Below are 27,653 nucleotides of genomic sequence, written 5' to 3' on the forward strand. Positions count from 1 at the left end.
GTTGCGAAATACAAGCTTTGGAACGCCCTTGGGAATGATCTTGAATTCTCTAAATTCCTCTCACGTCAATGCCGTACGGACAAGTTATGGCCATTATGGCTCTTGGGGAATGTCTACGGACATACATCTGAAAACGGCCTATCGGTGGCAAAGACTGTTTTATCTCGTTTATGATCGCCCTTTTCCACTCCTCTAAGATAGCATATACTCGCAGAATTTTCAATTGAAAGGATTTAATCAGTATCATCCTCCTATATTTACCTAGGTAGGTAATCTTTGTAAGAAACAAAAGAAGACAGCCATTACGGAGTATATCATGTCAACCTGATCGTTCTCCAACAGAAGCATAACAGACATAAACCGTTCTCAATGTCATGCTTTGTATGAGATTTTTAACACCCAGCAATACTTTTCCCCTTCCCATGCAGTCTCTGGTATATGAAATCTGAAGCCACTTCCAGGTGCCGAAGACGAGCCTCCTTTCTGATTATGTTTTCGTAAGTTTTCCCAAGTGATATGTGGCTCTGATTTGTTTTCTCCTACGACGGAGACGACGTCCCCATTTAACAAGGGTAATGGAGCGTCGATATAGATATCCGGGCATGTTGGCTTTGTCAAAAACAGAATGTAAAAAGCATCATTCGTTTGAGTGAACCTGATCCCCTGGTCTGCGATCTTGGACATCACGAACCAGTAGGTGGTATTGAATATAGCCTCAGCATGGCTATGAATCCACTCCCCTGCCATTCGCAAGTTATTTGCTTCAGCCTCGACAATACTTCCGTCTGCACGGGGTCCAATATCCAGCAAGAAATTTCCATTTTTGCTAACCATGTCCACTAAATCTTGCACAATAGTGGTTGCATTCATATAAGAAGAGTTGGGGGTTGCACGATTGTATCCATAACTGTAAGGATCCATACCCTCATTGGACTCCCACTTTCGTCGCTGCGCGGAAGAAAAGGTCATGTACTCTGGAGTATCGAAATCAGCGGCTTCAGCTAATCCGCAGCGTGAGTTGATGGTGACCTGTCTATTCTGTGCACGGGCATGATTCCACCACGCCGCTGCAAAGGGAGCTGTTCCGTTGGCGGCGCCGCAGTCGCACCACAGGATGTCAGTCGAGTAGTTGTAGGCTAGTATCTCCATCTGAGGTACCATCAAGTCGGTGATAAAATCGTTGATTGGCAGTCGCCCTGTGTATGGTTCGTCGCGACCTGTGTATGGATTTCGTGCGATGATCCCTGGCCAGCTCGTGGATGTATTCCCAGGTAGTTGAGCGAACCCATACGGACCAAAGTCCGGGTTGAACCACTCCGGAAGAGAAAAATAAGTTCCTCGCCTAAGATCTGGTTGGTATGCCTCCGCAGCACTGAAAAGCTCTTGCACAATGTCGCGATGGGGACCGTAAAGCAATGAGTTGCGGTCTGTAGTACTTGAAGTGTTGAATAAGGCAAATCCGTCGTGGTGCTTGGTGGTAAGTACAAAGTACTTTGCGCCTGACGCGTAGATCAGGTCAACCCAGGCCTTAGGATCCCAGTTCGAAGCAGTGAAGTTGGCGAAAGAATCGTCGTAATTCCAGTCAGGGCCGAAAGTGCGCAATCTATAATTGTAAAAGTCCGACTTGTCGGCCTCTCTATGTGTGGTATACCACCTGCTTACTGTCAGTCCTTATGTGCCTTGCGTACTCTACTTAATCCGTAAGGGAGGCTAACCAAAACCACTCGGCATAACTCTCATAAGGAGTCGAATTCCCCCACCCAGGTACCGAATACGGGCCCCAGTGAATAAATAAACCGAATTTAGCGTCGTCATACCATTGAGGACTTTCATGCCGGGCAAGGTTGGACAGGTCTGAGGTCCACTTTGTTAAGCCGATAGAGACATTGGTAAATTCTTGTTGCACTGAGAACCGGCTGTGACTGAGCAGAATATCCACCTTGCCGTTTCCTGTACCATTCACGCCGACATCCACGCGCTTTTGGTCGCCTGGGCAAAGTCTCCTTATATTTCCTGGCTCCAGAGTCTGGACACCAGGCATTGAAATGGAGATGTTCAAGCCGTCTCCAGAAATGCAATCGAGGCCTGAATTATTTATAGTGACTTCAACTACCTGATTACCCTCCGCTGTCCACTTTTGGGTTGGCCGTACATTTTGAACTTGCGCCGACGCGGACGCCGCATTCCATAAGGACACGGCAAAGATGTGCAGTCTACCTGTTGTGGCATTGTTTGTGTTTGGCAGCGTGATTGAGCTGAGAGTTTTGCTTGGATCTAAAGCCGCAGTATATTCAAAGATATGCGTCGTATTGAAATTCTTGCCATTTGCAGTATATCGGAATGGGAAGATAATCTCACCGCGATTGATGGTCAAAAATGCGAACCAGGGTAAGCTACGCAATTCCGATACCATTGTTGAATTATCAGAATAAGTATAGGTCACATTTCCGGAGACGGTGGACAGTTCCACATCTGACGAGACCAGTATTGATGCAGAGAAGTATCGGGAGTTGGGGACCGTGATGATTTGACCCTCGCAAATAACGTTGTCTGGAACACCAGCAGGACGGACACTGGGAAACTCATAGGTGATTCCTGTCACTTTTGACGTATATGATCCCTTGATACCAATAATGCTGGGGTCTGGATATGATTCATTCAATGTATCAAATGCAGCAAACCCAGGATGAGATCCAAACGCCTTGTTATTGAAATATGGTGCCAGAGAAATGGATGTCAACTACAGTGGCTTGTCAGCAAATCGATCCATAGATATCAATAGAGCTTTATGTGTTGCCCTGACCTGGCTGGATAGCGTCTGTTGAACATTTTGATCAGCCTGGGCTACTGTTAGCAAGGTCAGTCCGAGGACTGAAAAGGCTGCACTATCTAGTTTCATTTTGCAAAGTATCGCAATATATTACAAGGATATCGGATCATGCAGACCTGTGAACTTTTGCATCGTTAAAGATGGTTTCATTTCCAATCGAACATGATACCTTCCAAGGTTATTTCTTGCCTTCTGCTGTACACATCATATCTATATTATCCCCACCTAGAATGGCACAGTGACATTGTCGAAATCGGGAAGTGTACGTAAAAGCTTTGAGCGGTTAAAGCCGTTGCTTCTTATCATGATTTGTGGGGAATTCGAAACAACTTGGTGTGATAAGCTTAAATGGCCCTGTTTTCTGCGGAGTTTCAGCCGAGTATGCCGGTATCTAAGTTCATTTTGTTCATATCAAGAGAAGATCTGCACCGCCAACGATTCTCGTGGCAGCGGGTCTACTTCTCAGCATCTGCCTATGATACCGGCAGTAAGATTTGAGAGCTCTCACGGTTACATTCTTCAGGATCGCGAGGCTATCAGAGCGACGTAACGTAACTGATAGATACATATAGTGCGGGGGGAGATGAGCGTGATTGCCAGACCTAAATTACCGGTGGGAATTGTAGAAATGCGATTGATAAGAACTGGATCTTTCTCCCGGATATCTAAATTACTTAGTTTGACTTTGAGGTATCGAGTCAGGAATTTCAATGTGGGCAAGACAGTACTTCGGTGCGTTGGCATTGCTGGCCTCTATGCCACTTGTGTTGTCATTTAACAACCCGCCTGGTGTGGACATTTGGTGTGGGAAAGCATATAGAGCAAGGTAAGACGGTTCCAAATCTCATTCTAGGAAGGAAAAGGGAAAAATGGTTATATATTAACTTTCTCCATTTGTCGTAAAGCAACGCTTCATTCAAACCCGGTGGATGGTTTGAGGGACCACCCCGATCATCAACACCACTTTTAAATCTTAAAGTCAGACCTCGGATGAACATCTATCTTGAGAGTGATGTTGATGGGAGCCTTCTCGTCGATGCTACCGTTTCTTATCTCACGGGGGAACCTTTGGCAGGCACAGCTGACTTTATTTCCGGTCGAGGAAAATCCAATGTGACCCTTGACATCACGTCTGATGGAATCTCAATTGTCTCGAAGCAATACTCCGTTACGTTAGATTCCCATGATAATGAGATACCCATCAACTTTACCAAATTCTCTCCGCGCTTGACGCCATACAATATTACTGTAGTGGCAACCGTGTCTCACGGGAACACCGAATCAAAAATGAAAGCGAATACAGAATTGTATAGACTGCCTCAGCGAACAGATGGCGGAAGTGCTACTCGTCTTGATCATCTTTATGGCGGTCTCGCCGTAATGAAGGGAAAGGACACCGAATGGACACCTATCTTCCCTTACACGTATTACGGTGAGCATACTGAACATACCTGCTCGTGCTTTAATCAACAATGAGAAAAAGTTCTGAACTGATATATCGTCTCAGTGCAATGGTCCCTCTACTGGGACGCCAACATATCAACACTCGATGAATTTGCGTCGAGAGGGTATAATGTGATTCATATTGTTCCAACAGGTGCTTTGGGTAATTCCCCTTTTCCTTGGGATGAATTCGAGCCTTATCTTCAGCGAGCAGACGAACTAGGTTTATATTTCCAGTACGACGTGCGCTGGGACTATACCAACTTGACTACAATGATTGACCAGGTGACCCACCTAAGATCACATCCATCAATTCTGTTATGGTATACAGGCGACGAACCTGATGGGAAAAGTAACCCCATCAACTCCACCGCAATCGCGTACGAGACCATCAGACAACTAGATCTTTACCATCCAGTGTCATTAGCTCTAAATTGCTACAATTTTTACTACGAGGATTACGCATCTGGTGCTGATATCATTCTCTCTGACGTCTACCCTATCTCCACCAACACCAGCTGGTCTACTGTATACGACACTCCGTGTAATACAACGTATGGATGCTGTGGTTGCGACGACTGTCATGGAAGCTTCGAGGACATTTCTGACCGCTTGGACAATTTTGCCTACTTTGATGAGATTATCGGCTGGTCTAAGACTCACTGGGGAGCTCCGCAAGCATTTGGCAATGAAACATTTTGGACTCGATATCCTACAGCTGACGAAGAAGTGACCATGACAATGCTAAGTATCAATCACGCCGCGAAAGGGATTGTGATGTGGGATTTCCCGACGTCGGCGGAGATCCTCAATGTCACTGATTCGTTGGCTTCGGTGTTGACGAGTGAGGAAATGACGGGCTTCTTAGTCGGGGCTCCAATCAATCAACAACTTGATGTGTATGGGGGTAATAGAATCGATGTTGCTGCATGGGCCAAGGGTGATCAGTTGTTAATGAGTATATTAAACTTGAATTATGTGGATCTTGCTGGGGAAGTGATTATCCGCCTACCAAAGGGAGTCTCGCCTTGGTCTGCAGTTAGCACGCTTTGGGGGGTTCCGGAGTGGAAAGTTAAGGACGGTGCTCTGACAACCAATGGCCTAGGTGGACTCGCTGTATCCATCCTTGTGATAGATCTCCAGTAGAAAAAGCTGTCAATAATCCATCTGTCGATTTTCAATTTTTTATGCTATTTGTAATACTTCGGATCAGCTTCTTCTTTGCAGGTTTTGCTGCAACAGTTAGAGAAAATTTGATGCAAGGCAAATACCTCAGTGTCTAAACAGTAATTTTCAAAGATCGTTCATGATATAAACGATGTGAAAAGAGGATATAAAGTACTTCCTAGTCTGGAAGTTTTTCAAAGCAGCCGAATCGGGAATAGTCGATATCAAACAGTTTTGATTGGTCAAATTAAAGAAGGCCTATATGATTGGCTATTGTTAGGGCAAGCCCCACTATCTTTTTTGTTGACCTTCATTCTTGACTGTCTCTCCATCATGAGTATTTCATCAACGACAGGACTCATTTATCATCGGCTGTATTATGCTCATTTTGACTGCAACGATGAAATTATAGCCATCTGAGCCCCGGGGAATTGGAGTATATCGGAATACTGTTCTGATATCAGCAAGCTTATTTCCCACGGATATAACATCTAGATTCGCATAGAAAGATGTCAGCACATAGTTCACCTGGCAGGCAGCATACTGCATTTATGCAATGGGCCATTGATGAGGGTGTCAAAGTAAACGGGGTAGAGCCCGCCAGAATTACTGGGAGGGGTTTGGGGATGATAGCGACTCGGGACATACAAGTAAGGTTTTTCTCCTGGTTTCCTATTCCCTTTCGTGGCACTTACATAAGAATAGGAACATGAAATGTTGATTGACGTGCCATTATCAGCTATGTTGAGTGTTGATAGCGTACCGTCTGATTTTGTCAACCTGTTTAGTGGGATATCCATACAAGGGCTTCTCGCAGCATATCTCACACATGGTGATCCGCGTTGCTTGAAGAAATACGATTTGTGGAAAGCTACGTGGCCAACATACTCTGATTTTGAAGAGGGAATGCCTATTCTCTGGCCAAAAGAACTGGGAGGTTCAGGGTTGAAACATCCAATTTCTCCTACGGCAACTACTCATCACCCTCCTGATGGCAAGCTACCACCATCAATATCAGGGTCATGGACCACAATACGCAAAAAGGCACTTGTGGAAGAATATGAGACAAAACATCAGAACATTCTCTTTCAACAAGAAAAGCGATTACAGGATGCATGGCGAGATGTTCTTGCTGTCTTTCCAGATACGGACTGGGAGACGTTCTCATATCATTGGCTAGTTCTTAATACGAGGTGTTTTTATTATGTGATGCCCGGAACAGAACCACCGGAGGATACAAACGATGCTATTGCCATGGTACCGTTTGCTGATTATTTCAATCACACTGATGAAACGGTAGGTTTCGTCCATTGTAATATCCCAATTTGCATACTGACAATTGGCCAAAAGGAATGCGATGTGAAATTTGATGGGAAGAATTATACATTCCGAGCTATGAGAGCTTACAGTGAGTCTCAATGTGGCGTATACAATTGCGCTCTATTGTTTACTGAAATCATCTAGAAAAGGGGGAGGAGATATACATGAGTTACGGCCCACATCCAAATGACTTTCTCTTCGTTGAATGTGCGTGTAACATCTTTTTCTGAGACAACAATTGCTGATAAAACCGTATAATTAAGATGGATTCTACCTCGATCATAACAAATCTGATTCGTTATTCCTGGACGATATCATTTTTAAAGACTTCACAGTTGCCGAAAAGGAGGAATTGATTCATCATAGATATTATGGGTAAGGCTTTCCTCAACTCCGGTTAACGCGCTTGTGTATCACTGATGAAAGCTTCGTACAAAGAAACTATCAAATCACACTCGAATCTGGCCCCTGTTTCCGCACCGAAGTCGCAGCAAGTATGAAATGCATGTCTCGACGAAGTTGGAGGAACTACATCCAGGGCCATGGCATTCCACCAAATTCTGCAAAAGTCAATGCAATAATTAGAGATTGGATTGATATTTATCTCAAAGAGGCCAATGTGACACTGGAGAAAATGGAAGAGATATTCTTAAAGGAGAAAGATGCCTCGAAACAGTCAAAGATTAAGGTGTTGATAGGAAGGTGGGAGCAGATAAAACAGCTATGTGAGGGAGTGAGCTCGAAGACCGATTGATAATACAATTCAAAGACTACACCGGGGATGTAAATATACATGGGGATAACCGAAATGAAGAGAATAATTCATAATCATCGTCATAGATCCTCTTCGCCCTCCATCTCTTCGGCTTCCAAAGGACTAAGCGGCACCGCACCGGCGTCTCGAAGCCGGAGAATATGATTCTTGCCAAGCACCAACTGCATAATCATATAATTCAGAGCACACCTGATGCCCAACTCATCTCCTCGACGAACAATGTATCCATTAATGTATTCGATTTCTGTTCTTTTCATGACCTGCACATCCTGAAGCATGGAGCTCGTATTTGCAGCTGTCGCATTGGCCAGTCTGACTGCTAACGTCTTTAGACGTTCAGGAGAGAACCGTGCCTTGACACCGGGGACACCGTCTAATTCTGGTAATGCGCAGATGACAGTTGAAATTTCGGCTAGTAAGAGTCGCATTGAGCGAGTTATGTGGTAATTGTAGAGGAGTTCACCATTTTTCGCATCCAACAGTACTGTAAATGGGTTTATGACACAGTTCATGGCTAACTTTTCAAGTTGGTATTGGAGAACGCCGATGGGGCTTTCGGCGACGGCCACTAATGGCGCTGTCAAGGTCAAAGTGCGCAAAAGGTATTTTATGGATGGAGCCCAGTCCTTTGTTTGAATATTTGCGTCGGTCGACGACGGCAACGGGCCCATGATAGTGGTTCCGACACCGGTGTACTCAATGTGAAATGGTCGTAGATTTTTGACACCATGTGAAATGACGCCTTGCAGGTAGTGAGGGCGGATACTCGGATCGGGGAATACAGCTTCATTCACCTCGTCGATGATACCCATACCATTCTGAAGGAAAAGTATAGTCGAGTCTGGAGTTAATCGGTGACTGACGGAGGATACTGCCTGGACAGCATGTGTTGCCTTGGTGGTCACTATCAAACACTCGATTTTCTCGTCATCTGTATATGATGTATCAAGTTCTTCTCTCTCGGAGGATGGAGCATCGTTCAAGTCCTGCTCAAGTCGTAGAGGATACTCTTCCTCCTCGTCGCTGGTCTCCGTCGTTGCACGTTCTTTCCAGTAAGGTATAGAATGCCAAGTTTTATTATCCAAGACATTCACATCGAACCCCGTCTTATTATCGTCCAATCCATTCGTCTTCATGCGTATTGTTTGCTTTCGCTGCAGCCACAAGTCATACATATTCCGATTATGTAGGAGCAATGTTAACGGTGGGCGGGTCTTCCGCGATGCTAACGAATGTGCAACAAAACATCCAATATTCCCTAATCCTAGAATATGTATACGACCGGACAAGCTGCCGTTATCCTCATTCTCCGCTTCATTTTCGGAAACGTCCAACGGTTGCTGCCTTGTTGCGTAAGTTCGAGGTGCAGAGCAGCGGCCCCAAGGCAATATGAAGGACTGACATCTTGCAAATCCATTTGTACTGATTATACCAATCCGCATCAGCGGATGGTTAACGATTCGAGCATGCACTTTGGCGGATTTTGAGGTGATCCGTCAATGGGTAAAGCAATTGCGACGAATTGTCGTAAGGGGCATTTATAGGCGATGACAGAACGGCTCAGCTCTTCATGTTGGAGCTGATAGAACAGAAATCTGAGGTTTATAACACTTCAGATCGAATATAAAAATGATCGGGCTGGACAAGGTGACTTCTTGAGCTTCAGGTGTCACAATAATCGGATGCTTGCCGATAGACCGCCTTGCCTCACCGCCTTCACATGCCACGGAAAAAGATATCGAGAGATTTCGTAATTTTATCTCTTTCGCTTGATACAACATTGGGGTTATTCAGCATAGCAAGATGGAGGTCGCAAATTTATTGCCGGTAGTTGATCGCCTCGAGGATAATATTGATGACCTAGAGGAGACGCTTGAACCCCTTCTTGCGCGGTCGTTGGACGAGACCTCCAAGAAGCTGCCGCTATTGGAAAGAGCCAAGCTCCATACTTTGCTCACATATACACTGGAGTCACTGATATTTTGTATGCTTTGCAAGCCATTTGCTCATGAATGTCTGCTAACCAAAATAGCTTATTTGAAACTCCACGGCACTGAAGCCCAAGAACACCCCGTCTACAAAGAATTAACCCGAGTGAAACAGTACTTTGACAAAATAAAAGCGTTGGAAAATCCACCGGAGGAAGAGGCAAAGCCAACCATGAAGTTGGATCAACAAGCCGCTCGTCGCTTTATATCTCATGGTCTTGTATGTTCTCCAAGTATTTTCTAATTTTACGTCTACTGACTGAATTAGGCTGGAAATGACCAATACGACATCGAGCGAGCAGAAAAATTAGCAAAAGAAAAAGCACGAGCACAACTCAAAGCAGCCCTGCTAGCCAAAAGAGCTAAAGAAGAATCAGTAGCCTCTACTCCTGTTCAAGAAGCAAACAAACCTCCTACCTCTGCCGAAAGCTCAGAATCAGAAGCAGAATCATCGTCAGAGTCAGAAGAAGAATCCGAAGACGAATCTTCGACAGATAATGTCGATAACAAGGTGTCAGCCACACCGGAGGAGTTTATAAAGCTCCCATCAGACCCAATGGAAGAGCCAAAGAATTCTAAGAAGAAAACCGCAAAGGCAAAAGCGAAGAAGAGGAAGGAAGATGCCATGAAAGCTAAAAAGGCCGAGCGACAGGCAAAGAGAGAGGCAAAGGGTATTCCAGAGCCAAATTCCAAACAATCACGAAGTGCTAGGCGGAAAGAAAGACGGCGTAAGAAGGAGGCCAAGAGAAAGGACCAGACCAAGGATAAGAAGAAGTAATAGGCGATGCGATGATACTTATTTCAGTAGACTTCTAGCATATGCATTCGGCTGGGTATAGACTGAATGGCAGGCGTTGGGGTTTTTGGTTGCAGTGTACATATAGTATATGACATAGGCTCTGGCATACGCTTTTATATGATTATTATAAAACATCATCAATATAAGTCAATCATGTAGTGTAAGTTGTAATGATGCTAAACCCGCGGCTATCCTAACCCCGACAAACTCTGAGCCAATCAGACGAGAGAGAGCCGACACCCGGCCGGCCGATTTTGCCTCACAACTCCGACCTTCGAACTTCTTCTACAAAAACATTCTCCAAACACATACATAACCACCTCTCTCTTGAATCCCTTCCATATCTTACCTTTCCATCAATACTACATAAAATCTTAAGCAAAATGCCTCGTCAAAGCCGTGGTCGTGGTCCTGCCGCCCCTGCGCGCAGCGCCCCAACTCGTCCTACCGCAGCTCCTGCCAGACCAGCTGCTCCTCAACAACACCAGAGCCAGCCTCACTCAACTGCTGCTCATCCTCCTGCTCCTCAGCAGGCTCCTCCCATGCCCGTTCAGAGCCAGGGACCCGGTCTCTTCGGTCAAATGGCTTCTACAGCCGCGTAAGTCATCAACCATCAAATCTCCGATTGAGAATCTTTCTTCAGTCAAAAACCAGGATTAACATTTTTCTATGTAGTGGTGTCGCAATCGGTTCATCCATCGGCCATGCTATCGGCGGCCTCTTCTCAGGCGGCTCCAGCGCTGCCCCCGCTGAACAAGCTGCACCCGCCGCACCAGCTCAACCCATGGACAACGGCCTCTACTCTAGTGCCAACAATACCTCCTCATGGGAGAACCCGGCTTGCGCCACTGATGCACAAAACTTCCGGAAATGCATGGATGATAACAAGGGTGATTTGACGATTTGTGGATGGTATTTGGATCAGTTGAAGGCTTGCCAGGCTGCTGCTAAGCCTTACTAGTCTGTTTATCGACTTGGTTGTTTTTTTTCTGTTACGTGGATATTTATATGGATTATGGCATAGCATGGAAACAATATCGTCTCTAGACTCACAGTGAGTTTGTCTATGAGCAGATTTGAGTTGCTACTTTATTTTGTATACTAGTAGTCATATACGGCCTGATGATGGCCAGTTCAGGCCTCTTCTATTGACACGAGAGAAGACTAAAGTGAATAAAAAGAAAATACTCCACTCAGATTCGCTGCGTCTCTAGTAGGGGAGTACATACGCTATCCATTCCTATTCATGGGCGCTTCAGACTACATGGTTCCCTGATAGAACATGGCATATATTCTCGTGGTGGCCGTTGGCGCTTATTTCGCTGCGAGCTGCCATCAAATCATTGTCCTATGCTATATATAATCACTTGTCTTTCAAATCATCACCTCTCCTCGGTTCAAAGTTCAACTGGCGAGCGAGATTACATTAGTAAAAGTAGACGTTGGTAGCTGGATGTGAATGAAAGCTTACAGTATTGCCATTATAAAACTCCCTCTCATCCCTATCATTCCTTTGGTCATGTATTGTTCGGATATTAATGCCCTGACCGCTTCTTGTCCTTGTATTCGATGCTGTCGTCGGAGCTGCGTTCTGCTGATCATTCGAATGTGATGTGGCAGTTGCTTGATTAGAAGTGCCGCCGTATCCAAACAGTCCCCCAACCATACCAGCCACACCACCTACTACTCCAGAGATGAGTCCATACCCAGACGATACAACTTTACCTGGGATGCTGTTCACTATTCCGGACGGAGCATAGGCTTCAATATACGAAGGGACAGGAACCATGACCAGACTGGCCGTCGGTCCCAAATCCAATTCTTCTAATGTCCGTTCTTCTTCTGCAACAGAGATGGTGCGATTCGGAAGAGGTGTCAAAATATGCTTGAGATTATACGGCGCCGAACCATCTGATCGCTGACTCTCTAACCAGGGACGGACATCTTTCCGGATCGTCGCTGAAGGTGGGAAACTATTGCGAACGGAACTTCCGTCAAAGAGGCGTATTTGAAGGCGGTATTGTGATGATTGTTTATTTGTCTTACAAGTTCCTGATGGGGTAGATGTGGTGGGAATGGAGCTGTGTTGTTCTTCGGCTGCACGCTGTCTTCGTGCTTCTTGGTCTTTCTTGATTTGTTCTCGGATTCGTTCTCTTTCTTCTCGTTGTTCTCTCTGTTCTCGTTGAATCTTGGTTTGTAGTGCATGACGCTCTTCCTTTTCTTGCGTGGCTTTCTTTTCTTCGGGAGTCTCGTGGGTTTCGGGTCGTTTACCGGCACGTATGCTTTCCCTTAGTCGTTCTGCTGTTCCTTGGACTGGTTGCTGCGGTTGTATTTGTGTCTGCAGTTGAGGAGCTGCGGGTACAATAGGTGCTTGCGGCTGCAAATTCGTTGTAGCGTTCTGTAATGGTGGCTGTAATTCTGTGGTATGTGTACTACCTGAAGTAATAACAGCCGGGTTCGGTTCAGACTCTCGAGCAATCGGATGCGAAGATGCAGCAATAGCCGTTTTCAATCTCGTCTGAAAAGCATCCTTAGAAGTCCCCGCAACAAGGTATTCCTGCAGCATCCCATTCCTTATCACTATAACTGCCGGGAAAGTCTGGATAGGGCATATCGAAGTGAGGAATCCAGCTTCTTGGGTACCAGCTATGAGACGTAGAGTGACCGAGCTATCTGAGACTAATCCACGTAGCTAACGTTCAACGATAAGCTAATGATCTAGGCTATCACAATTCAGAAATGCATTACCTCATCATTATCAAAATATTCATTCTCCCAAGTCGTGCTTTCTTCATGATCATCTAGAGAGTCATCCTGTCAGTATGGAGCTTAGAGGACAAACTTGAAGTTAATCACATGACATACCACGGACGAAACAAACGACAGGCTTCGCTTCGCGCATAGCAGTGGCAATGCCACTCTGTAAATCGCCTTGATAAAACATCGTCGACTACCACATTATTTATTTGCAGCTTTGTGGCTTGTCTCGTGCGAGTGAATGGTTGTATTGATAATAAGAAAGTGGACGTACGGAGTAGTTGCATGTGATGATGTCGGGTGTGGAGTAGCGAAGTTAAGCAATCTGTCCTGACATAATCCGGGGTTGAGCATTGACACCTGAGGCAACACCATAACATCACAGGCCATTGATGCCAGTGCAGCTTACCAGACGTCTATAGATGATGCTTTCAGATTGAGTATGTTTGGTTCTTTTTGCTCGTAGTGATTGCTGCAATGATTCAATGTATTCGTCCAAAGACATTATGATTGGTCATAGAGCTTCTGACCACGCTAAGCTATTTACGAACACAGGACTGCAATTTGTGTCTACGAATAGCTTGGATATGGATTGTAGATATGTTCCCTGTAGTAACATTAAGCCTATACATTAATCCATTAAATTATTAGCAGATATACTGAGTGACCAGTTCAACTGGTGAAATTGCGATTTGATCACGTGTATATTTAAGCGGCGACCAGCGGAAGACACCCTCGCCGCATTTCTCCATTCCAGAACAACATCTGAGTTCTCCGATCTATTTAAGTCACCAGTCTCAGTCACAATTGAGACCGACTTGAAAATGAGGCCCTTATTTAGTAGCCTATCAAGGGCTACAGCTTATTCGAGCAAATCGTTACAAAGAGGGGCACAACAGCAATCGCAAAATTCATCAATATTCGACTCCGTATGTCTACGTTGCCGACGTCAACAGCTACAATTCCTACAATTTCGGCAGCGCCAGCAGCGACATTTTAATACAGGAAACGGCAGACATCTGTATCAACAACCCGCCGATGATCCCCAATGGGTATCTCCCATTGACCGACCCTCGCAGATTGTGCGAGTTGGTCGTCGACATGGTCCAGGATTGATTCTTTTAGGTATTTCCCCGCTACCTCCCCCTCTCTGTAATTAGAAAACTAATCCTCTTTGTTGTAATAGCACTCATCCCCATAACAGCCTTCGTCCTCGGAACCTGGCAAGTCCAAAGACTTGACTGGAAAACCAAACTAATCGCAAAATTCGAAGATCGACTCGTCAAACCACCCCTCCCGTTACCACCACGCATCGATCCCGACGTAATCCCCGAATTTGATTACAGACGTATCGTGGCCACAGGCGAATTCCGACATGATCAAGAAATGCTCATCGGGCCCCGAATGCACGAAGGTGAAGAAGGGTACATCGTTATCACACCCTTACAACGTACCAACACCGAAGAATCCACCAAACCCGGAAATGAGACCCAAAATACAGTTCTAATCAACCGAGGATGGATATCGAAAAAACTCAAAGATCAGAAAGATCGACCTCAGGGTCTACCGCAGGGTGAAGTCGTGGTTGAAGGGTTATTACGAGAACCAGTGAAAAAGAATTATTTCACGCCAGATAATCGACCGGATAAAGGGGAGTTTTATTTTCCGGATGTTGAGCAAATGGCGGAGTTGACGGGGAGTCAGCCTGTGTTGATTGAGGAGACTATGGGTGAGTTTCCACTGCCTTTTGAGGGTCTAGAGAAGTTGACTGATGTTGGTGGTAGTACCGGATTTGATTGAATCGTTTGATCGGACGGCAAAGGGTATACCGATTGGGCGTCCGGCGCAGGTGAATTTGAGGAATAATCATCTTCAGTATATATTCACATGGTAGGCTGTTTTACTGGCAATTCTGGCAATGACACTATCTAATGAATTATAGGTACGGTCTGTCCTTATCAACGGCGATCATGCTTTGGATGGTTGTTCGCAAACGTCCGAATGAAGCACTGCGTCGAGTTCGCCAAAGTAGAAATATGTAGATCATCTCTGCCCAGGTGGCGTTTGTATGATATTTATGTATAATACATTTGTTTCTCAGTGGACTTCTCCTATGTCGATAAACCTCTGTAGGGCGGGTCTTGGTCTGCATGTCCCGTCGCATATGAGATGCGCTATACACCCTGTCGAATTCGTCGCAGCATGTACAGTTCACTTGCACTGTGCATTATTAATGGTCAAGGGTCGTTTAGATAGTCTAAGGTTCGGAGTGTATTCGAAGTGAAACTGGTTGATTGTGGATGTACACTGAAGATCTTGGATACTGGTCGTCTGAATTCAAATGCTCAAGGAGGCAATGACAGCCGAATATCCTGCAAAAGTTCCTTCGGTAAATGTCTCTGCGCCAGCGAAAATATTGTATTCGTACTGTTAACAAGTCGTTGTCTACATACCAAAGTGTTAGCAAGCATCATGCAGGAAGAACAGTAGAGGACATACCGGCGCATCAAAGCCACTACATCACTCTCATCAATAGTCTTACGACCTGCATGTTTTGAATACGCTGCAAGATCTTCACTGGCCTGCTCAAAGAACCACTCCGAGGCTTGTTCAATTGCAGCGAGTGTCTCCTTGTTGATTTTGGCTTTTGTGCCTGCTCCAGTACGCGCGAAACGGGCTGCTAATCTCTTCACAACACCAGTAGGTAATAATGGTACAGGGATACCGTGTCGTGATAGCTTCTTCTGCTTCCGGGTTCTCATTGACGGTTCATCTCGAAGTCCACCGCCGACAACTCCTGCACCAGCTCCAGTGGTGCCTGTGGTGCCAGCATCGGATACTTGATCTGGAATGTTGACTTCAAATCCGGTGAAACCATCTGCTGCGGCATCATCATCATCTGACGATGGATACGGGATCTCTGCTTGATCAGTTTGAAGCATAAAATCATCTTCATCATTTGGTAGAGGATCATCGAGTTCTGCTGCAGGAGCAGCAGGGCTGGGGAAATTAAACTCCAAGTTGAATCGACCCAAGTCCGCAGTTTCACCACTGTTTACACGTTAGCTTATCTAGGAAATACGTCTCGGGTTGAACGACTTACCCCGCATCAAATGCTCCTTCGTCCAGCTGCGATTGCTCAATATCGTCATCGTCATTCTGCGCAAGCGTCGTAATATCACCAGCTTCGGAAAACGCGTCCAATCGAGTAAGATCGCCAAAATTCTCGCTCATTCGGACATCTCCAAAGCTCATTCTCTCCAGTCGCTGGCGATCCTTGTCACTAATTGCCCTTCGTGGGTATTCCACGGAACGTTGTGTGATGTCGTCTTCAACAAATTGTAAGGATAGTCGTGGCGGAGGCATATCAGGACTGCCATCGCTACTTGATCCGCTATCAGCTCGGAGTGGGAGTGAAAGGCGTGGACGTTCTGGTAATGGTTCCTGGTCAAGATAGATTGTTTCATCTTCTATCTCTGACGAACTTTCCGGTGTTGGACTTCGCTCATCCTGGGGAGATGATTGAATTGGCTTGGAAATCGGAGCAAGTGCTATAGACGTGACAGTCAGTAACATATCCTCCTTAAGAGGTAGGTGAAGTATAGAGCTTACTTCTACCAAGATTTCGCAAAATATCAAAAGCTGTTTCTCGTTGAGGGCCGCGTGTACTTCTTCTCCGATCCCGGCCAGGAGTATTCGCGGTGCGGCGCTGAATCGCACGAAGGGCAAAAGGTGTCAATGGCGCGCCGCGAGGTGTTCGCCGGCTTGCTGAACGGAGGAGGGCAGAAGGTGTCAGCGTCGTATACCGAGGCGTCGTAGGTTGTGCATCTAACGTCGTCGGTATCTAGAAATATATAACTTAGTCGCATGATTTATTGAATATGTTCTTGGGCTCTGACTTACCGTTTGGGTCATGGAATCATCGTTGATGTTTGTTGATGCCCGCTTTGGACGACCGCGGGGTCTTGGAGTCGACATGAGGAACAAAGTGACCTCTGTTTATCAAACTTCTTTCAATTGACCGAGTCAATCAGGCACAGATGACACTCTTATTTCCCCTAATGAAAGATGAAATAGATGTAGGACGGCTGCTCAAAGTTCAACGCGCGTTAAAAGTCGAGTAGAGCTTCCGTCGTCCGATGTATGCGCTTATCTTAAAACGGCTAGTCTTAAGTATCGATAAGATAGGTGACTAAGCATGCGACAAAATAAAATTTCCTGAGCTTTGCTTTGCTTCAGAACAACACATATAACGGTTTTAGTCTGAATTCCAGGTCCAATATATCAGCAGCATGGCAGATACTCAATCCTCAAAAGGTCCCTCGTCGACAAAAGGTCAAGACAAAAAGCGAAAGCGAGAAGACGGCCACAGAACAGCTCAGAATAGCAAGATGCAGAAAAGATGGAGCAAGGACAAGAAGTTCAACAAGAACAACAACAAAGAAAAAGACAAGAAGGGAAATGGCAATAAAGATGACAATAAACAATTAAATCAAACAGCTCAACAACCGGAGCGAGAAGAGGCCATTGACGAGTCAATCAGCAAGATGAATGAGCAGATCCTGGCAGATCATTTCATGCAAAAGGCCAAGGCACACAACAAGGATTTGACAGCAGTGGAACTTAATGATATGAGCGTGCCAGGTTTGCGTCCCTCAGAAATTTCAAAGATTTTATGGGATTTTAGCTAATCAGAATAGTGCATGCATTCCAAGATACATCCTCATTTGAACAAGAGCGCAAATTGACTCAATTGCCGGACTTTCTAAAAACATACAGTCCCGAGAAAGGCGCCAGATTAGGATCCGCATCAGAAGAAAAAGGAAGCCCTCATACACTTGTGATAGCTCCAGCCGGACTTCGAGCAGCTGATCTAGTTCGGTGAGTGGTTCCCTCCTGTGTCTACCTCTGAATGGCTAATGAGTTGATGTTACAGTGCGCTACGATCTTTCCAAACCAAGGATGCCGCGGTAGCCAAGCTATTCGCGAAACATATCAAAATAGAAGAAGCGAAACAATTCCTGGAACGATCGCGAGTCAGTATTGGTGTTGGTACTCCTCAGCGAATAATTGATCTGTTAGAGTCTGGTATGTATTCTCGTAACCCGTAGTCTAGCTCAGGTAAATGGCTAACTGTGATTAAGGAACGCTGAAAACCGCAAATCTCGAACGTATCGTCATTGATGGCTCGCATATTGATCAGAAGAAACGTAGCATATTCGATATGAAGGAAGTGTATGCTCCGTTGTTGAAGCTTTTGGCGAGGGAAGAGTTGAAGGAGCGTTATGGAGCCAAGGATAAGGATTTGAAAATACTTGTATACTGAGCGATACGATAATTATCAACTATGCATATTCCATATCCATGGATGTATACACATGTGAATTAACCACCCGGACCGAATCAGAATCCCTGCTCGCCTAGATAATCAACAGAATATTCTAGTGGCAAACCCACCCGGAAATAATCTCTTAATCAGTAGCTCCGTGAACAATTTAAACGATTCATAAAGCCAGCCCACAGGGATCACTAGTTACACAAAAGCCGCTTGCACAGCCTTGCAGAGAGTCGGGATGGGAATTCGAGTCCCAGGGCCCAGACTGTCGGGCACAGCTATATGTCCGAAGGAGAAAAGTTGACCAGTCTCATTTACCTCTCCACTGAGCTGGTCACCATTCGAATAGTACGTCTTCCTTGAGCAGGTAATTGGTGATTAGATATCCTATTTCCGGATAGATCTCTTCATTGTCCATGCTGTAACATGGCATGGCCAGGGTTGCAACCACACGTTAAGCCCGGGGAACAGGGCGGGAAATCCAAATACCGCGACAATATTCATGCTCTTAATAGCCTATCTTAAGGCTTTAAGGTTTGGCCAATAGTAATCCCTGAAAAGGAACGAAGAGGAAATCCAAGCTATGAGACTGGTGAAGAAGTGGACATGAATCATGCGTTGAATAATATGCACGGATACACGGAGTACCCTAGCAGAACCCGAATTTTGGGAGATGGTGACGGTTGCATCGGCAGACTGATACATGTGAGCTGAGTCTTTTATAAAAGTTCCGTAGGATACGAAGTCAATCGCGTTGCATACGAACTGGAGACAGAATGAATAGAATAATAGCGGTCAGTTGGGATGCAGAAACTGATCAATCTCAAGAAGAAAGATTACAGTCCAGTATCGAAACTTCGTAATATTACAGGGATGCCCCTCTCAGAAAGACTACCGCCCTAAAATGGACTAGAGCGCATAATAATGCCTTAGATTATTGGTTGTCTGATTCCGCAGTGGGACGGCCGGCCCTTTCTCTCGGGACCAACTACCAGCGATACGGGGCCGTTACATACCAATAGTGACCGTGCCTTGGAGCTCCGTCATACTATTATTCTCTCTACACTTTTCCAGTTTCCACCCTCGACAACACATCTAATGTGCCGTGTTTGTTCTCTTGGGTAGCTGCAGTTCCGACTGCTTGGCTCATCCGTCAAGGCTATTTTATATAGTGCGCCCGTGCTGCATCGTATCTTTCTAGGGTGAGAGCCATTGTTGATGGAATTGATTTCGTCCCCGCAGTTCGATAGATGTGCCCTCCAACAACGCTCAACTAGTTCCTGATTCTCACACTGCTTCGAGCGATTACGGAAAAGGGGTGCGCCAATAACATATCTATCTATAGAGATATATGTGTCACATTGCTAAAGAGGGCAATCAACGTCATTCTGAGCACGAAATGGCGGACGATGGAGATGGAACCATAGGTCGGACGACAAACATAGAAAACGAACTCCAAATTGATGTACATTCTCCTATCCTTCATGGCAATTAAAAATAATCTGACATAACCAGAGCGACAACAGCGACTTTGTCGACGCAGCCTCTTCATTCGACGACCGCACGACAATAGTATCCTCCATCAAAAACTACAAATACGAAAATGGCCGTCGATACCACTCCTTCCGAGACGGCGAATATTTGCTTCCTAACGACGAGCGAGAACAAGAACGTCTCGATCTACTCCATCACACATTTCGACTTGTCCTTAGCGGGGACTTGTATCGAGCACCCATACATAACCCCGTCCGAGTTTTGGATTTTGGTACGGGTACTGGGGTATGGGCCATTGATTTTGCGGAAGAGAATCCCAGTACGGAGGTATTAGGCACGGATCTGAGTCCTATTCAACCTTCGTGGTTCCCCTCGAATTGTCGGTTTGAGGTTGATGATGTTGAGAGTGAATGGTTGTATGGGTATCAGCCCTTTGACTACATCCACGGCCGGGGCATGACGGGTTCGATACGTGATTGGAAGAAACTATTTAATCAGGCATACGACAATCTCAAACCAGGGGGATGGCTAGAGTTGCAAGAATACGAAATCGAGTTCTCGTCGGACGACGGCTCGCACCACAAAGCCAAAAATTTCATTCTGTGGAAAAACAAATTGAATGAAGCCAGTGAGATATTTGGGAAACCGTATAGTGATTACTCGTTACATAAACAACGCATGGAGGAAGCTGGGTTTGTCGATGTTGGCCAGGATTCATACAAGGTAAATCCTTCCCATTCATAACTAAATATGCAAAAATGGCTAACAATAAGAGTAGGTCCCAATGGGCCCCTGGCCCAAAGACAAACGCATGAAGGAAATAGGCAAATTCCAACTATACCAAATGCTCGAAGCAGTCGAACCTTACTCCCTGGCTGTATTCGCACGCGTACTGAAATGGAGCAATGAGGATACACGCGATTTGATTGAGAAAGTGAAGGCGGAAATCTGCAATCCGCAGTTTCATATGTATTCTCTGTTTAGTTCTATATATGGACGGAAACCGGAGGTTTGATCTGTCTGAGAACTTTGCGCATATATATAGCCTTCCTAGGTTGTGGGAGGGAATTTGCTTGCATATATTAATGGAGTTCGTGCACATTCTGGATTCCCTTCTTGTCTAGGCAGTCCAGACATACAAATGATCGATCGTTATATTACTTCTCAATGGGTGGTAGGAACATTTGTATATAAAGAACTCCACAAAAATTATGTACACCGCCTATGCCGCGGAGATAATCACAACCTCCTATTGGCCGCGGCTCCTCACCGCTCGGACCGCTTGACGGCAGAAAAAAATAATCAACAACTTTTCTTATCGCGATAAATGTTCCACTCTTTGCTTACCCCTAACAACTTCACCTCCTCGCTACAGGAGAGCCATTAATCTATTCTGATCAATACTCCATAATTATACAAAAGAAAGTCAAACAAAAAGAAGCCTCCACCAAAAAAGAATGGGCGACAGAAAACGCAAGCGCGAAGAAGCCACTGGCGGCGGTGCTGAACAACAAAAACCGAAACGAGTCAAGAACAAGGTCAAATATTTACCAAAGGGTAACAAAGGGCGAAAGCGAGCTACTCATCTTGCCAATCAACCTGGGAACGGCGCAAATGCGATTCCGGTGCAGGAGAGGGTTAGAGATGTTCCTGAAGATGCTGCTGTACCGGCAGAAGAAACAAAGGCCGTGGAGGAAGGAAGCAAACTTGCTGGAGAAGATTTTTTCGTGATTGACACTACGCCCATGAACGTCGAGGAAGTCGAACAGAAGAAGAAATCAAAGGGACAACTCAAACGCGAGCATCAAGCGGCCAAGGAAGCTGAGCATCACTCTGCCGAATGGTTAGCAGAAAAGGAAAAGGAGAAGAAGAGGCGCGAAGCGAGGGAGCGTAGGGGAAGAAACGATAAGAGGAAGGAGACGAAGCAAAAGGAAGAGAGTAAGAAGAGGAAGGAGAGGAAGGAAAGGGAGCTGAAAGCTGAAGAAGAGGAAAAAGAAGATGATAAGACTACGTCGTCTTCTTCTTCAGAGTCGGATTCGGATTCGGATTCTGATAGTAGTTCTAGTTCTGGATCGGAGTCGGGGACTAAGAAGGCTACTACGCCCAAAGTCGTTGAGAAGAAGGCCGAGAGAAAGAAGGATGCTCCCAAAGAAACGAAGCAGGAGGACCAAGCCAATAAACCACGCTTCATCGTCTTTGTTGGTACGTCTACCCCCTCTATAATAAATAATGTAACGGCCAGAACTAACAAGATGTATAAGGAAACCTTCCCTACACCGCAACAATCGAGTCCGTAAAAGCGCACTTTTCCAAAATCCAACCCATCTCCGTGCGCGTCGCAACCGACAAAAAGAACAGCGACAAATGCCGCGGTTTCGGCTTCGTCGAATTCGAACAATTCGATCGTATGCAGACCTGTCTCAAGCTCTATCATCATTCCTCCTTTGATGATGGGAAGAGTCCTGCTAGGAAGATCAATGTTGAACTTACGTCCGTCCCCCCTCTCTCCTTTGCTTGTATAAAAAAGTGTGTCAATACTGATTAATGAAACAGAGCCGGCGGAGGCGGAAAATCAGAAACGCGACGCACAAAGCTGAAAGAAAAGAATCAGAAATTAGCCGAAGAACGGGCAAAGAATGCGCAGGAAGAGAAGAAGAAGAAACAGCAAAACAAAGGAGGGGAAGAGAAGAAAGAAGAGGGAGGGGAGTATTCGGGTATTCATCCTAGTCGATTGAATATGATGCGGTAGTAGTTATCGATTCGTGGGTTCAAGATTCGGGGGATTTCTTCGGGATTGGTTCTTACTATGTTTTCCTTTTGTCTGATTGATTATGAGTTGAGCGAGAATAAAATTCATGTCTTAAATCAAATAGCCCAATTTTAAGAGTACAATCGAAATGCAAACAAAAGTCTCAAGATATTCGGGATAAGGAAAAAGGTGACTATCTATCCAATCTAAGACAACTGATTCATTATCAATCAACAGCAGAATAGAACAGAACAGAACGCCTCGCGCAATACAAACAATCAGTCAGTTAGTTACATAGATCAGATCAATCATTCAGTTAGGACATAAACGGTATATGTATTCACAGGTGTTGACAAAAATAATTCAAAATAAAAAACGATGGGGATATAATTAGCATATACGTAGTAGAAGAACATCAGGGAAGTTCGGACAAATATGATCAGTATGAAAGGAGGAAAGGATTACAGAATGACGCATCGTTTTGCCTTGTTCTTGGGTTGGGGGCGAGGATTGAGGACGGCACTATACAGGTTAGTCAAGATTTTTTTTTGATAGAAAGGAAAAAGAAGACAAACCGGATAGCTTCATCAAACACACTCTTCAAATTCCTCTGCGTCAACGCCGAGCATTCTAGGTATTTATGCGCCCTAATCTCTTTGGCCACCGCAAGCGCCTGCTCATACGAGACGGGCTCCATCTTCTTCGCCCTCAACGCCTCGGCAGTCGCTCTGTCTTCCCTCAAATCAAGCTTTGTGCCGACCAAAATAATGGGGACGCCGGGGGCGTGGTGTTCGATTTCGGGATACCATTTGGCTTTTACGTTGTCAAAAGAGGGTGGCGAAACGATGGAAAAGCAGATTAGAAAAACGTCGGTTTGAGGGTAGGATAAAGGGCGGAGACGGTCGTAGTCTTCTTGGCCGGCGGTATCCCAGAGTCCGAGGCTGATGGGTCGACCGTCGACCATGACGCTGGCGGAGTAGTTGTCGAAGCTGTTTTTGGTTAGTTGTAGGTCGCAAGCTAATGGAGAGAAAGACTGACACGGTGGGAATGTATTCGCCGGGAAAGGCATTGGTCGTGTATGATATCAGGAGACATGTCTGCGCCGTTGTCAACTTCGTATTCCAGGATTTTGTGCCGGACTCAATCGACGAACCTTGCCGACAGCACCGTCACCGGTCACCACACACTGTATCCCGATTAGCGATTGTTCGTAGTTGTATGCTAAGCTAACGTTCTAAATACCTTTAAGGATTGAGTCGCAGGCCCAGATGCCATTCTTATGATTCAACTATTCAATCCCTTATCTGGACGCGTAGAAGACGAGCGGAGAGTTGTGTACGCGGAGGGGGGAAAGGGGGAGGGGTCTCTAGTATAAATGTCAGATTATTTGCTTCTCGTCTCTCATCTCACTGACTCGATATCTAAATAATTAAAAGTTCCGAATGCTTGAATAGAAAGAATGTCTCACCTCGATCGAATACCCAGCAACTTATGACTAGCGAACAACAAACAGGCGGGGAAACCAGCAAAATCGGTCTGGATTGAATTGACCGACAAGCAGAGAAATGCGACTCAATAGATGAGAGAACCAGATCAAACAGAATGAACAATCCTGAACAGAGCGATAGATAATGGGAATGAGCGGTCGAGTGAGGCGATTGAAGTAAGTAAAGGGTTAGGTTGTTTGGGCTTGGGCTAAGTTCGGAGTGGATTAGTGCAGAAGGCGGGGGGTACCCTATCTTCTACTTCTTGAACTTCTACTCTTCTACACTTTTATGGATATATTTTATCTTGGACAAGAATTCACATACGATTTATACGATTATACGATTATGACAGACGATCAATCAACGTTGGTATCGACATTCGCTCTCAACAGAACCATACAGACAGACGAGTCAGACCAGACTGTATACTATACAACTGCCAACTATAACCACCAGCCTGCCTCAGATTCTGAGGGGTTCGTCTGATCGTGTCATCCTGCCGTATCAGATACCACCTCTTCAAGAACTAGAGATAAAGTGTGTGATATATTTATCCAATTTCCAAGAATAAAACCCCTTGTCGCTGCTACGATTGGAGAAGATGTGTCAGCCTGTCACAGTGCAGAATGCAGAGACTGCGTCTTGACTGGATGGGAGTTATGCACGAGTCAATTAGTTTACTTTGAGAGTTGACTTGTCTTTTCTTCTCTGTCTAAGGCGTGTATCTCTCAGCATTCTATTCCGTACAATTTACTGTGATTTCGGTGAGTACTCATTACACTGTTACAGATTGCTCGAAGATAGTTTGATGTAATGTATCATGTTCCTGTTAGATTCTTGCATGTGAGCCGTCGTTTATGTATCTATTGCAATGTATTTGTCTGGGCCTAGAACTATTGTATCAGTTACTTCCAAGGTTCTGAAACTGTACTGATACTTACATAAGTGATGCTAATCCCGAGGTCCTCAATCTGCCGATACTCTATGCTAGATCCTCTACCAGCATTTAAATTATTCAATGCTACCAACTAGCAACCGGAAAGATTCCTTCGACAACGAAACAGCTCAAATATTTGGGTTACTTGACCTTGGCCGCAGCCAGAACATACAATGTCATAGCGATGGTAACTTACCACATGGGTCGGGAGAAAGACCGGAAAGAACGTATTGGATGCATAGAAAGTGAGATAGGTTTTGCCTAAGTAGTCTTTGCCAGAAATTCCTTGTCTTGCCGAATATGGTCGTCCACCAACGACTTATTCTCGAAGAAAGGAACGTTGAACTTGCCCTTGGACAAAGTATTAGTGTTTGGCAACGTACTTCAGATAAAATGTTCCAGAGTAGGGATATCCTTCGCAGCGTTGATCATGTTGGTTGCCTGGGCGAATTCAACCTTCTTTCCTTCCTCAACTCCAAGTTGCATGGCAGATTCGAAGAAGTTGGTGACTGCAAAGATCACAATAGCGCCCTGAAAGGCTTTGACAAGACTGTCCTTGTCGTTGAGATTTGCGGCAGTGATTTCTGCTCCTTTATCTGTCAGGACCCTCTGCGGTATCACTTTCTGGATTGCGTGTTAAACCGTGTACTCGGTAGGTAGGGTCCTGGAGGAGGACATCCTTGATTTTCTATTTCACATAATCACTTCATCTTTCTTGATTACGCCATCATTTATAAGCCTGCATTGTAAACAGACCTGAAGAGTCTACATTTGAAAGTTGAGTTGGTAAGACGTGTGTACGAGGACCAACCAGGGCCACATCGTGGTCACCGGAATCGTATACGTAAGTGATTTAGCAAAGAAAACCTTGGAACTCTTTTCTTGTAACCTAACCATAATTCTGTGTACAGACACATAAATTCATATGGATACCGCCAGCCGTCATGACTGCATGTTCTTACCAGTGTTACCACCAATCTTGATACTCCAAGAACTCCAATACACTGCCATTGGAACCAATAGAGACCGGAAGTCATTAAACCTGCAACTACACATCAAGAACTTACAGGTACAATATTCCTTATAACAGGTGTCCAGAAGCCGGCTGATTTTCAATCAACTCTAACAGTTATCTTATAACATTCCCCGAAATAACCACCATCGGCTACGTCCGGTCAGTCATGCTCAAGCCTCATGTCGACTTCTATTTATTTTAGGATTTCGATCATTTGGATTTTATCATATCTTAGCGCAATAGAAAAAGGAAATAAGAGCAAGATTGTTGGTAAAGCCAGGAGGCTCTTTTAGTTAACTGAATTGGTAGTAAAAGAATGATAAATGATTGGCCATTCGACATCCATTGTCCTGAGCACCAGCCACAGTTTCATTTGACGTGAATAACTTCAATGAGTTAGAGCCAAAGCCGCCTTATAGAAGGCTACTTTCTAGTTTGGTATCAGGATTGAGTTGAGCATTTCCTCTGGATCACTGTGCCTTACGTACAACCGCAGCTCAAGATCGAATTTGCCATGCTCGCTGACCCTGGCTCTCAGATCTTCACGACCAACTAAATTTTCGGTTTATTGTTTCTTCGGCACTCGGCTTTAGTGAACGGCCATGGGCGTTTTAGCTATGAATCCCAGATCAAAGCTCATAGACAACGCAACACCCCCTGATCCGTCAGTCGTTACGATTATGCAGGTCTTACGTTGAGAAAACTACTGGGACCTTTACTCCTAGCACCATGGTATGGGAAGTCAATACGATTATGTTTGACTCATACAATATACTCTTTGACAGCTTTGCTTTCTACGACCAAAGCCATAGAGCTTCGGCTTGCAACGCATTTCCATACCTCCAGGAAGTGGATATAAGATGTATAAAGCACCAATGGAGAAGGGATAGACACAGAGACGCCTCTATAATACCGATGAAACTTAGTCCTAGTGCAGTATGTGAATACCTAAGTAGTGCATAGACCAGGTACCTACTGGCTGATGGAGCTTGTAAGTTAGTGTCTATGTGGAGATCAAGGTCTTCGATGCTGTATGACAAATACTTTCTATTGTCACACTCTTGCGGAGAATATGTCTCTCACTTATGACAGCATTTACCTACGTACTCGGCTCTGTGTCTGGATTCTGGAGAGCGGGGAGAGGAAACATATTTGTCAGTCCTGATATCAGTGGAGAGTAATACGGTATTGGTAATAAAAGACTTTCTTCCCAATCTGGTATTCTATGTATTCCCCTTAAAGGAAGTCTTGTTCTAACAGACGATTCGCGGATCAAATAGAACCAACAAATACTGGTCAGCACCAACAGGTACATGTACCTGTATCCACGATACTGATATCATACATCTCAACAGCTAAAGTGGGAGCTACACATTAGGTAATGATGATAAATCCATGGATATTTGGTTATTGTTGCTATTGTATGTAGCTACTACCTCTTTTGTTGCCTCTAACCAATTTTTCCTTATGAAAAGACTGTGCAGGTACTGCCGTAGCGGGAAAAGTTCTCTCTTGTCCACTATCATGATCCAAATAACCAAGGAAACGGTCCATAAT

At 45.1% G+C, this 27,653-nt stretch overlaps 14 protein-coding genes across 14 annotated transcripts, besides 2 other annotated features; 8 read left to right on the forward strand and 6 right to left on the reverse strand.

Annotated features, from left to right (window-relative positions):
* Positions 1-372: 372 nt before the first annotated feature.
* Positions 373-2,899, reverse strand: TSTA_101460 (alpha-L-fucosidase, putative; the record flags this gene model as incomplete). The annotated part of the gene is made up of 3 exons (XM_002486099.1): positions 373-1,654; positions 1,716-2,740; positions 2,804-2,899. 3 exons carry the CDS (start codon positions 2,897-2,899, stop codon positions 373-375), a joined length of 2,403 nt encoding a protein of 800 aa, XP_002486144.1.
* A 641-nt stretch (positions 2,900-3,540) lies between these two features.
* On the forward strand, positions 3,541-5,419 carry TSTA_101470 (uncharacterized protein; the record flags this gene model as incomplete). The annotated part of the gene is made up of 3 exons (XM_002486100.1): positions 3,541-3,656; positions 3,736-4,262; positions 4,338-5,419. The coding sequence occupies 3 exons, from the start codon at positions 3,541-3,543 to the stop codon at positions 5,417-5,419; spliced, it is 1,725 nt and encodes a 574-aa protein (XP_002486145.1).
* A 365-nt stretch (positions 5,420-5,784) lies between these two features.
* Positions 5,785-7,514, forward strand: TSTA_101480 (uncharacterized protein; the record flags this gene model as incomplete). Its single annotated transcript, XM_002486101.1, has 6 exons — positions 5,785-6,090; positions 6,146-6,736; positions 6,791-6,848; positions 6,905-6,967; positions 7,024-7,135; positions 7,199-7,514. The coding sequence occupies exons 1-6, from the start codon at positions 5,950-5,952 to the stop codon at positions 7,512-7,514; spliced, it is 1,281 nt and encodes a 426-aa protein (XP_002486146.1). The 5' UTR covers positions 5,785-5,949.
* An 80-nt stretch (positions 7,515-7,594) lies between these two features.
* On the reverse strand, positions 7,595-8,671 carry TSTA_101490 (2-dehydropantoate 2-reductase, putative; the record flags this gene model as incomplete). The annotated part of the gene is made up of 2 exons (XM_002486102.1): positions 7,595-7,947; positions 7,999-8,671. The coding sequence occupies 2 exons, from the start codon at positions 8,669-8,671 to the stop codon at positions 7,595-7,597; spliced, it is 1,026 nt and encodes a 341-aa protein (XP_002486147.1).
* Positions 8,672-9,300: 629 nt separating this feature from the next.
* On the forward strand, positions 9,301-10,451 carry TSTA_101500 (exosome-associated family protein). Its single transcript, XM_002486103.1, has 3 exons — positions 9,301-9,519; positions 9,568-9,743; positions 9,792-10,451. Exons 1-3 carry the CDS (start codon positions 9,339-9,341, stop codon positions 10,299-10,301), a joined length of 867 nt encoding a protein of 288 aa, XP_002486148.1. The 5' UTR covers positions 9,301-9,338; the 3' UTR covers positions 10,302-10,451.
* A 254-nt stretch (positions 10,452-10,705) lies between these two features.
* Positions 10,706-11,435, forward strand: TSTA_101510 (CHCH domain protein; the record flags this gene model as incomplete). The annotated part of the gene is made up of 2 exons (XM_002486104.1): positions 10,706-10,920; positions 10,998-11,435. The coding sequence occupies 2 exons, from the start codon at positions 10,706-10,708 to the stop codon at positions 11,281-11,283; spliced, it is 501 nt and encodes a 166-aa protein (XP_002486149.1). The 3' UTR covers positions 11,284-11,435.
* Positions 11,436-11,493: 58 nt separating this feature from the next.
* Positions 11,494-13,345, reverse strand: TSTA_101520 (UBX domain protein). Its single transcript, XM_002486105.1, has 4 exons — positions 13,188-13,345; positions 13,071-13,123; positions 11,794-13,014; positions 11,494-11,730 (listed from the first exon to the last, which is right to left on the reverse strand). Exons 1-4 carry the CDS (start codon positions 13,264-13,266, stop codon positions 11,686-11,688), a joined length of 1,398 nt encoding a protein of 465 aa, XP_002486150.1. The 5' UTR covers positions 13,267-13,345; the 3' UTR covers positions 11,494-11,685.
* A 494-nt stretch (positions 13,346-13,839) lies between these two features.
* Positions 13,840-15,291, forward strand: TSTA_101530 (COX1 assembly protein Shy1, putative). Its single transcript, XM_002486106.1, has 4 exons — positions 13,840-14,204; positions 14,266-14,808; positions 14,864-14,969; positions 15,022-15,291. The coding sequence occupies exons 1-4, from the start codon at positions 13,904-13,906 to the stop codon at positions 15,119-15,121; spliced, it is 1,050 nt and encodes a 349-aa protein (XP_002486151.1). The 5' UTR covers positions 13,840-13,903; the 3' UTR covers positions 15,122-15,291.
* Positions 15,292-15,424: 133 nt separating this feature from the next.
* TSTA_101540 (uncharacterized protein) lies at positions 15,425-17,057 on the reverse strand (the record flags this gene model as incomplete). Its single annotated transcript, XM_002486107.1, has 5 exons — positions 15,425-15,524; positions 15,579-16,130; positions 16,183-16,630; positions 16,692-16,923; positions 16,983-17,057. 5 exons carry the CDS (start codon positions 17,055-17,057, stop codon positions 15,425-15,427), a joined length of 1,407 nt encoding a protein of 468 aa, XP_002486152.1.
* A 267-nt stretch (positions 17,058-17,324) lies between these two features.
* TSTA_101550 (uncharacterized protein) lies at positions 17,325-18,514 on the forward strand. The gene is made up of 4 exons (XM_002486108.1): positions 17,325-17,723; positions 17,780-17,960; positions 18,016-18,167; positions 18,224-18,514. The coding sequence occupies exons 1-4, from the start codon at positions 17,372-17,374 to the stop codon at positions 18,403-18,405; spliced, it is 867 nt and encodes a 288-aa protein (XP_002486153.1). The 5' UTR covers positions 17,325-17,371; the 3' UTR covers positions 18,406-18,514.
* A 1,244-nt stretch (positions 18,515-19,758) lies between these two features.
* On the forward strand, positions 19,759-21,063 carry TSTA_101560 (uncharacterized protein). Its single transcript, XM_002486109.1, has 3 exons — positions 19,759-19,879; positions 19,930-20,631; positions 20,687-21,063. Exons 1-3 carry the CDS (start codon positions 19,766-19,768, stop codon positions 20,921-20,923), a joined length of 1,053 nt encoding a protein of 350 aa, XP_002486154.1. The 5' UTR covers positions 19,759-19,765; the 3' UTR covers positions 20,924-21,063.
* A 302-nt stretch (positions 21,064-21,365) lies between these two features.
* Positions 21,366-22,682, forward strand: TSTA_101570 (RNA binding protein; the record flags this gene model as incomplete). The annotated part of the gene is made up of 3 exons (XM_002486110.1): positions 21,366-22,110; positions 22,170-22,398; positions 22,462-22,682. 3 exons carry the CDS (start codon positions 21,366-21,368, stop codon positions 22,655-22,657), a joined length of 1,170 nt encoding a protein of 389 aa, XP_002486155.1. The 3' UTR covers positions 22,658-22,682.
* Positions 21,816-21,907: a sequence feature (GA-rich).
* Positions 22,551-22,614: a sequence feature (GA-rich).
* A 71-nt stretch (positions 22,683-22,753) lies between the features above and the next one.
* On the reverse strand, positions 22,754-24,426 carry TSTA_101580 (Rho GTPase Rac, putative). Its single transcript, XM_002486111.1, has 6 exons — positions 24,126-24,426; positions 23,900-24,023; positions 23,811-23,843; positions 23,696-23,754; positions 23,233-23,646; positions 22,754-23,179 (listed from the first exon to the last, which is right to left on the reverse strand). The coding sequence occupies exons 2-6, from the start codon at positions 23,930-23,932 to the stop codon at positions 23,119-23,121; spliced, it is 600 nt and encodes a 199-aa protein (XP_002486156.1). The 5' UTR covers positions 23,933-24,023; positions 24,126-24,426; the 3' UTR covers positions 22,754-23,118.
* A 1,039-nt stretch (positions 24,427-25,465) lies between these two features.
* TSTA_101590 (uncharacterized protein) lies at positions 25,466-25,903 on the reverse strand (the record flags this gene model as incomplete). The annotated part of the gene is made up of 2 exons (XM_002486112.1): positions 25,466-25,705; positions 25,883-25,903. The coding sequence occupies 2 exons, from the start codon at positions 25,901-25,903 to the stop codon at positions 25,466-25,468; spliced, it is 261 nt and encodes an 86-aa protein (XP_002486157.1).
* Between the last annotated feature and the right edge of the window lie 1,750 nt (positions 25,904-27,653).

Source organism: Talaromyces stipitatus, genomic scaffold (assembly GCF_000003125.1).
Source record: "Talaromyces stipitatus ATCC 10500 scf_1105507295511 genomic scaffold, whole genome shotgun sequence".
NCBI classification, from domain to species: Eukaryota; Fungi; Ascomycota; class Eurotiomycetes; order Eurotiales; family Trichocomaceae; genus Talaromyces; species Talaromyces stipitatus.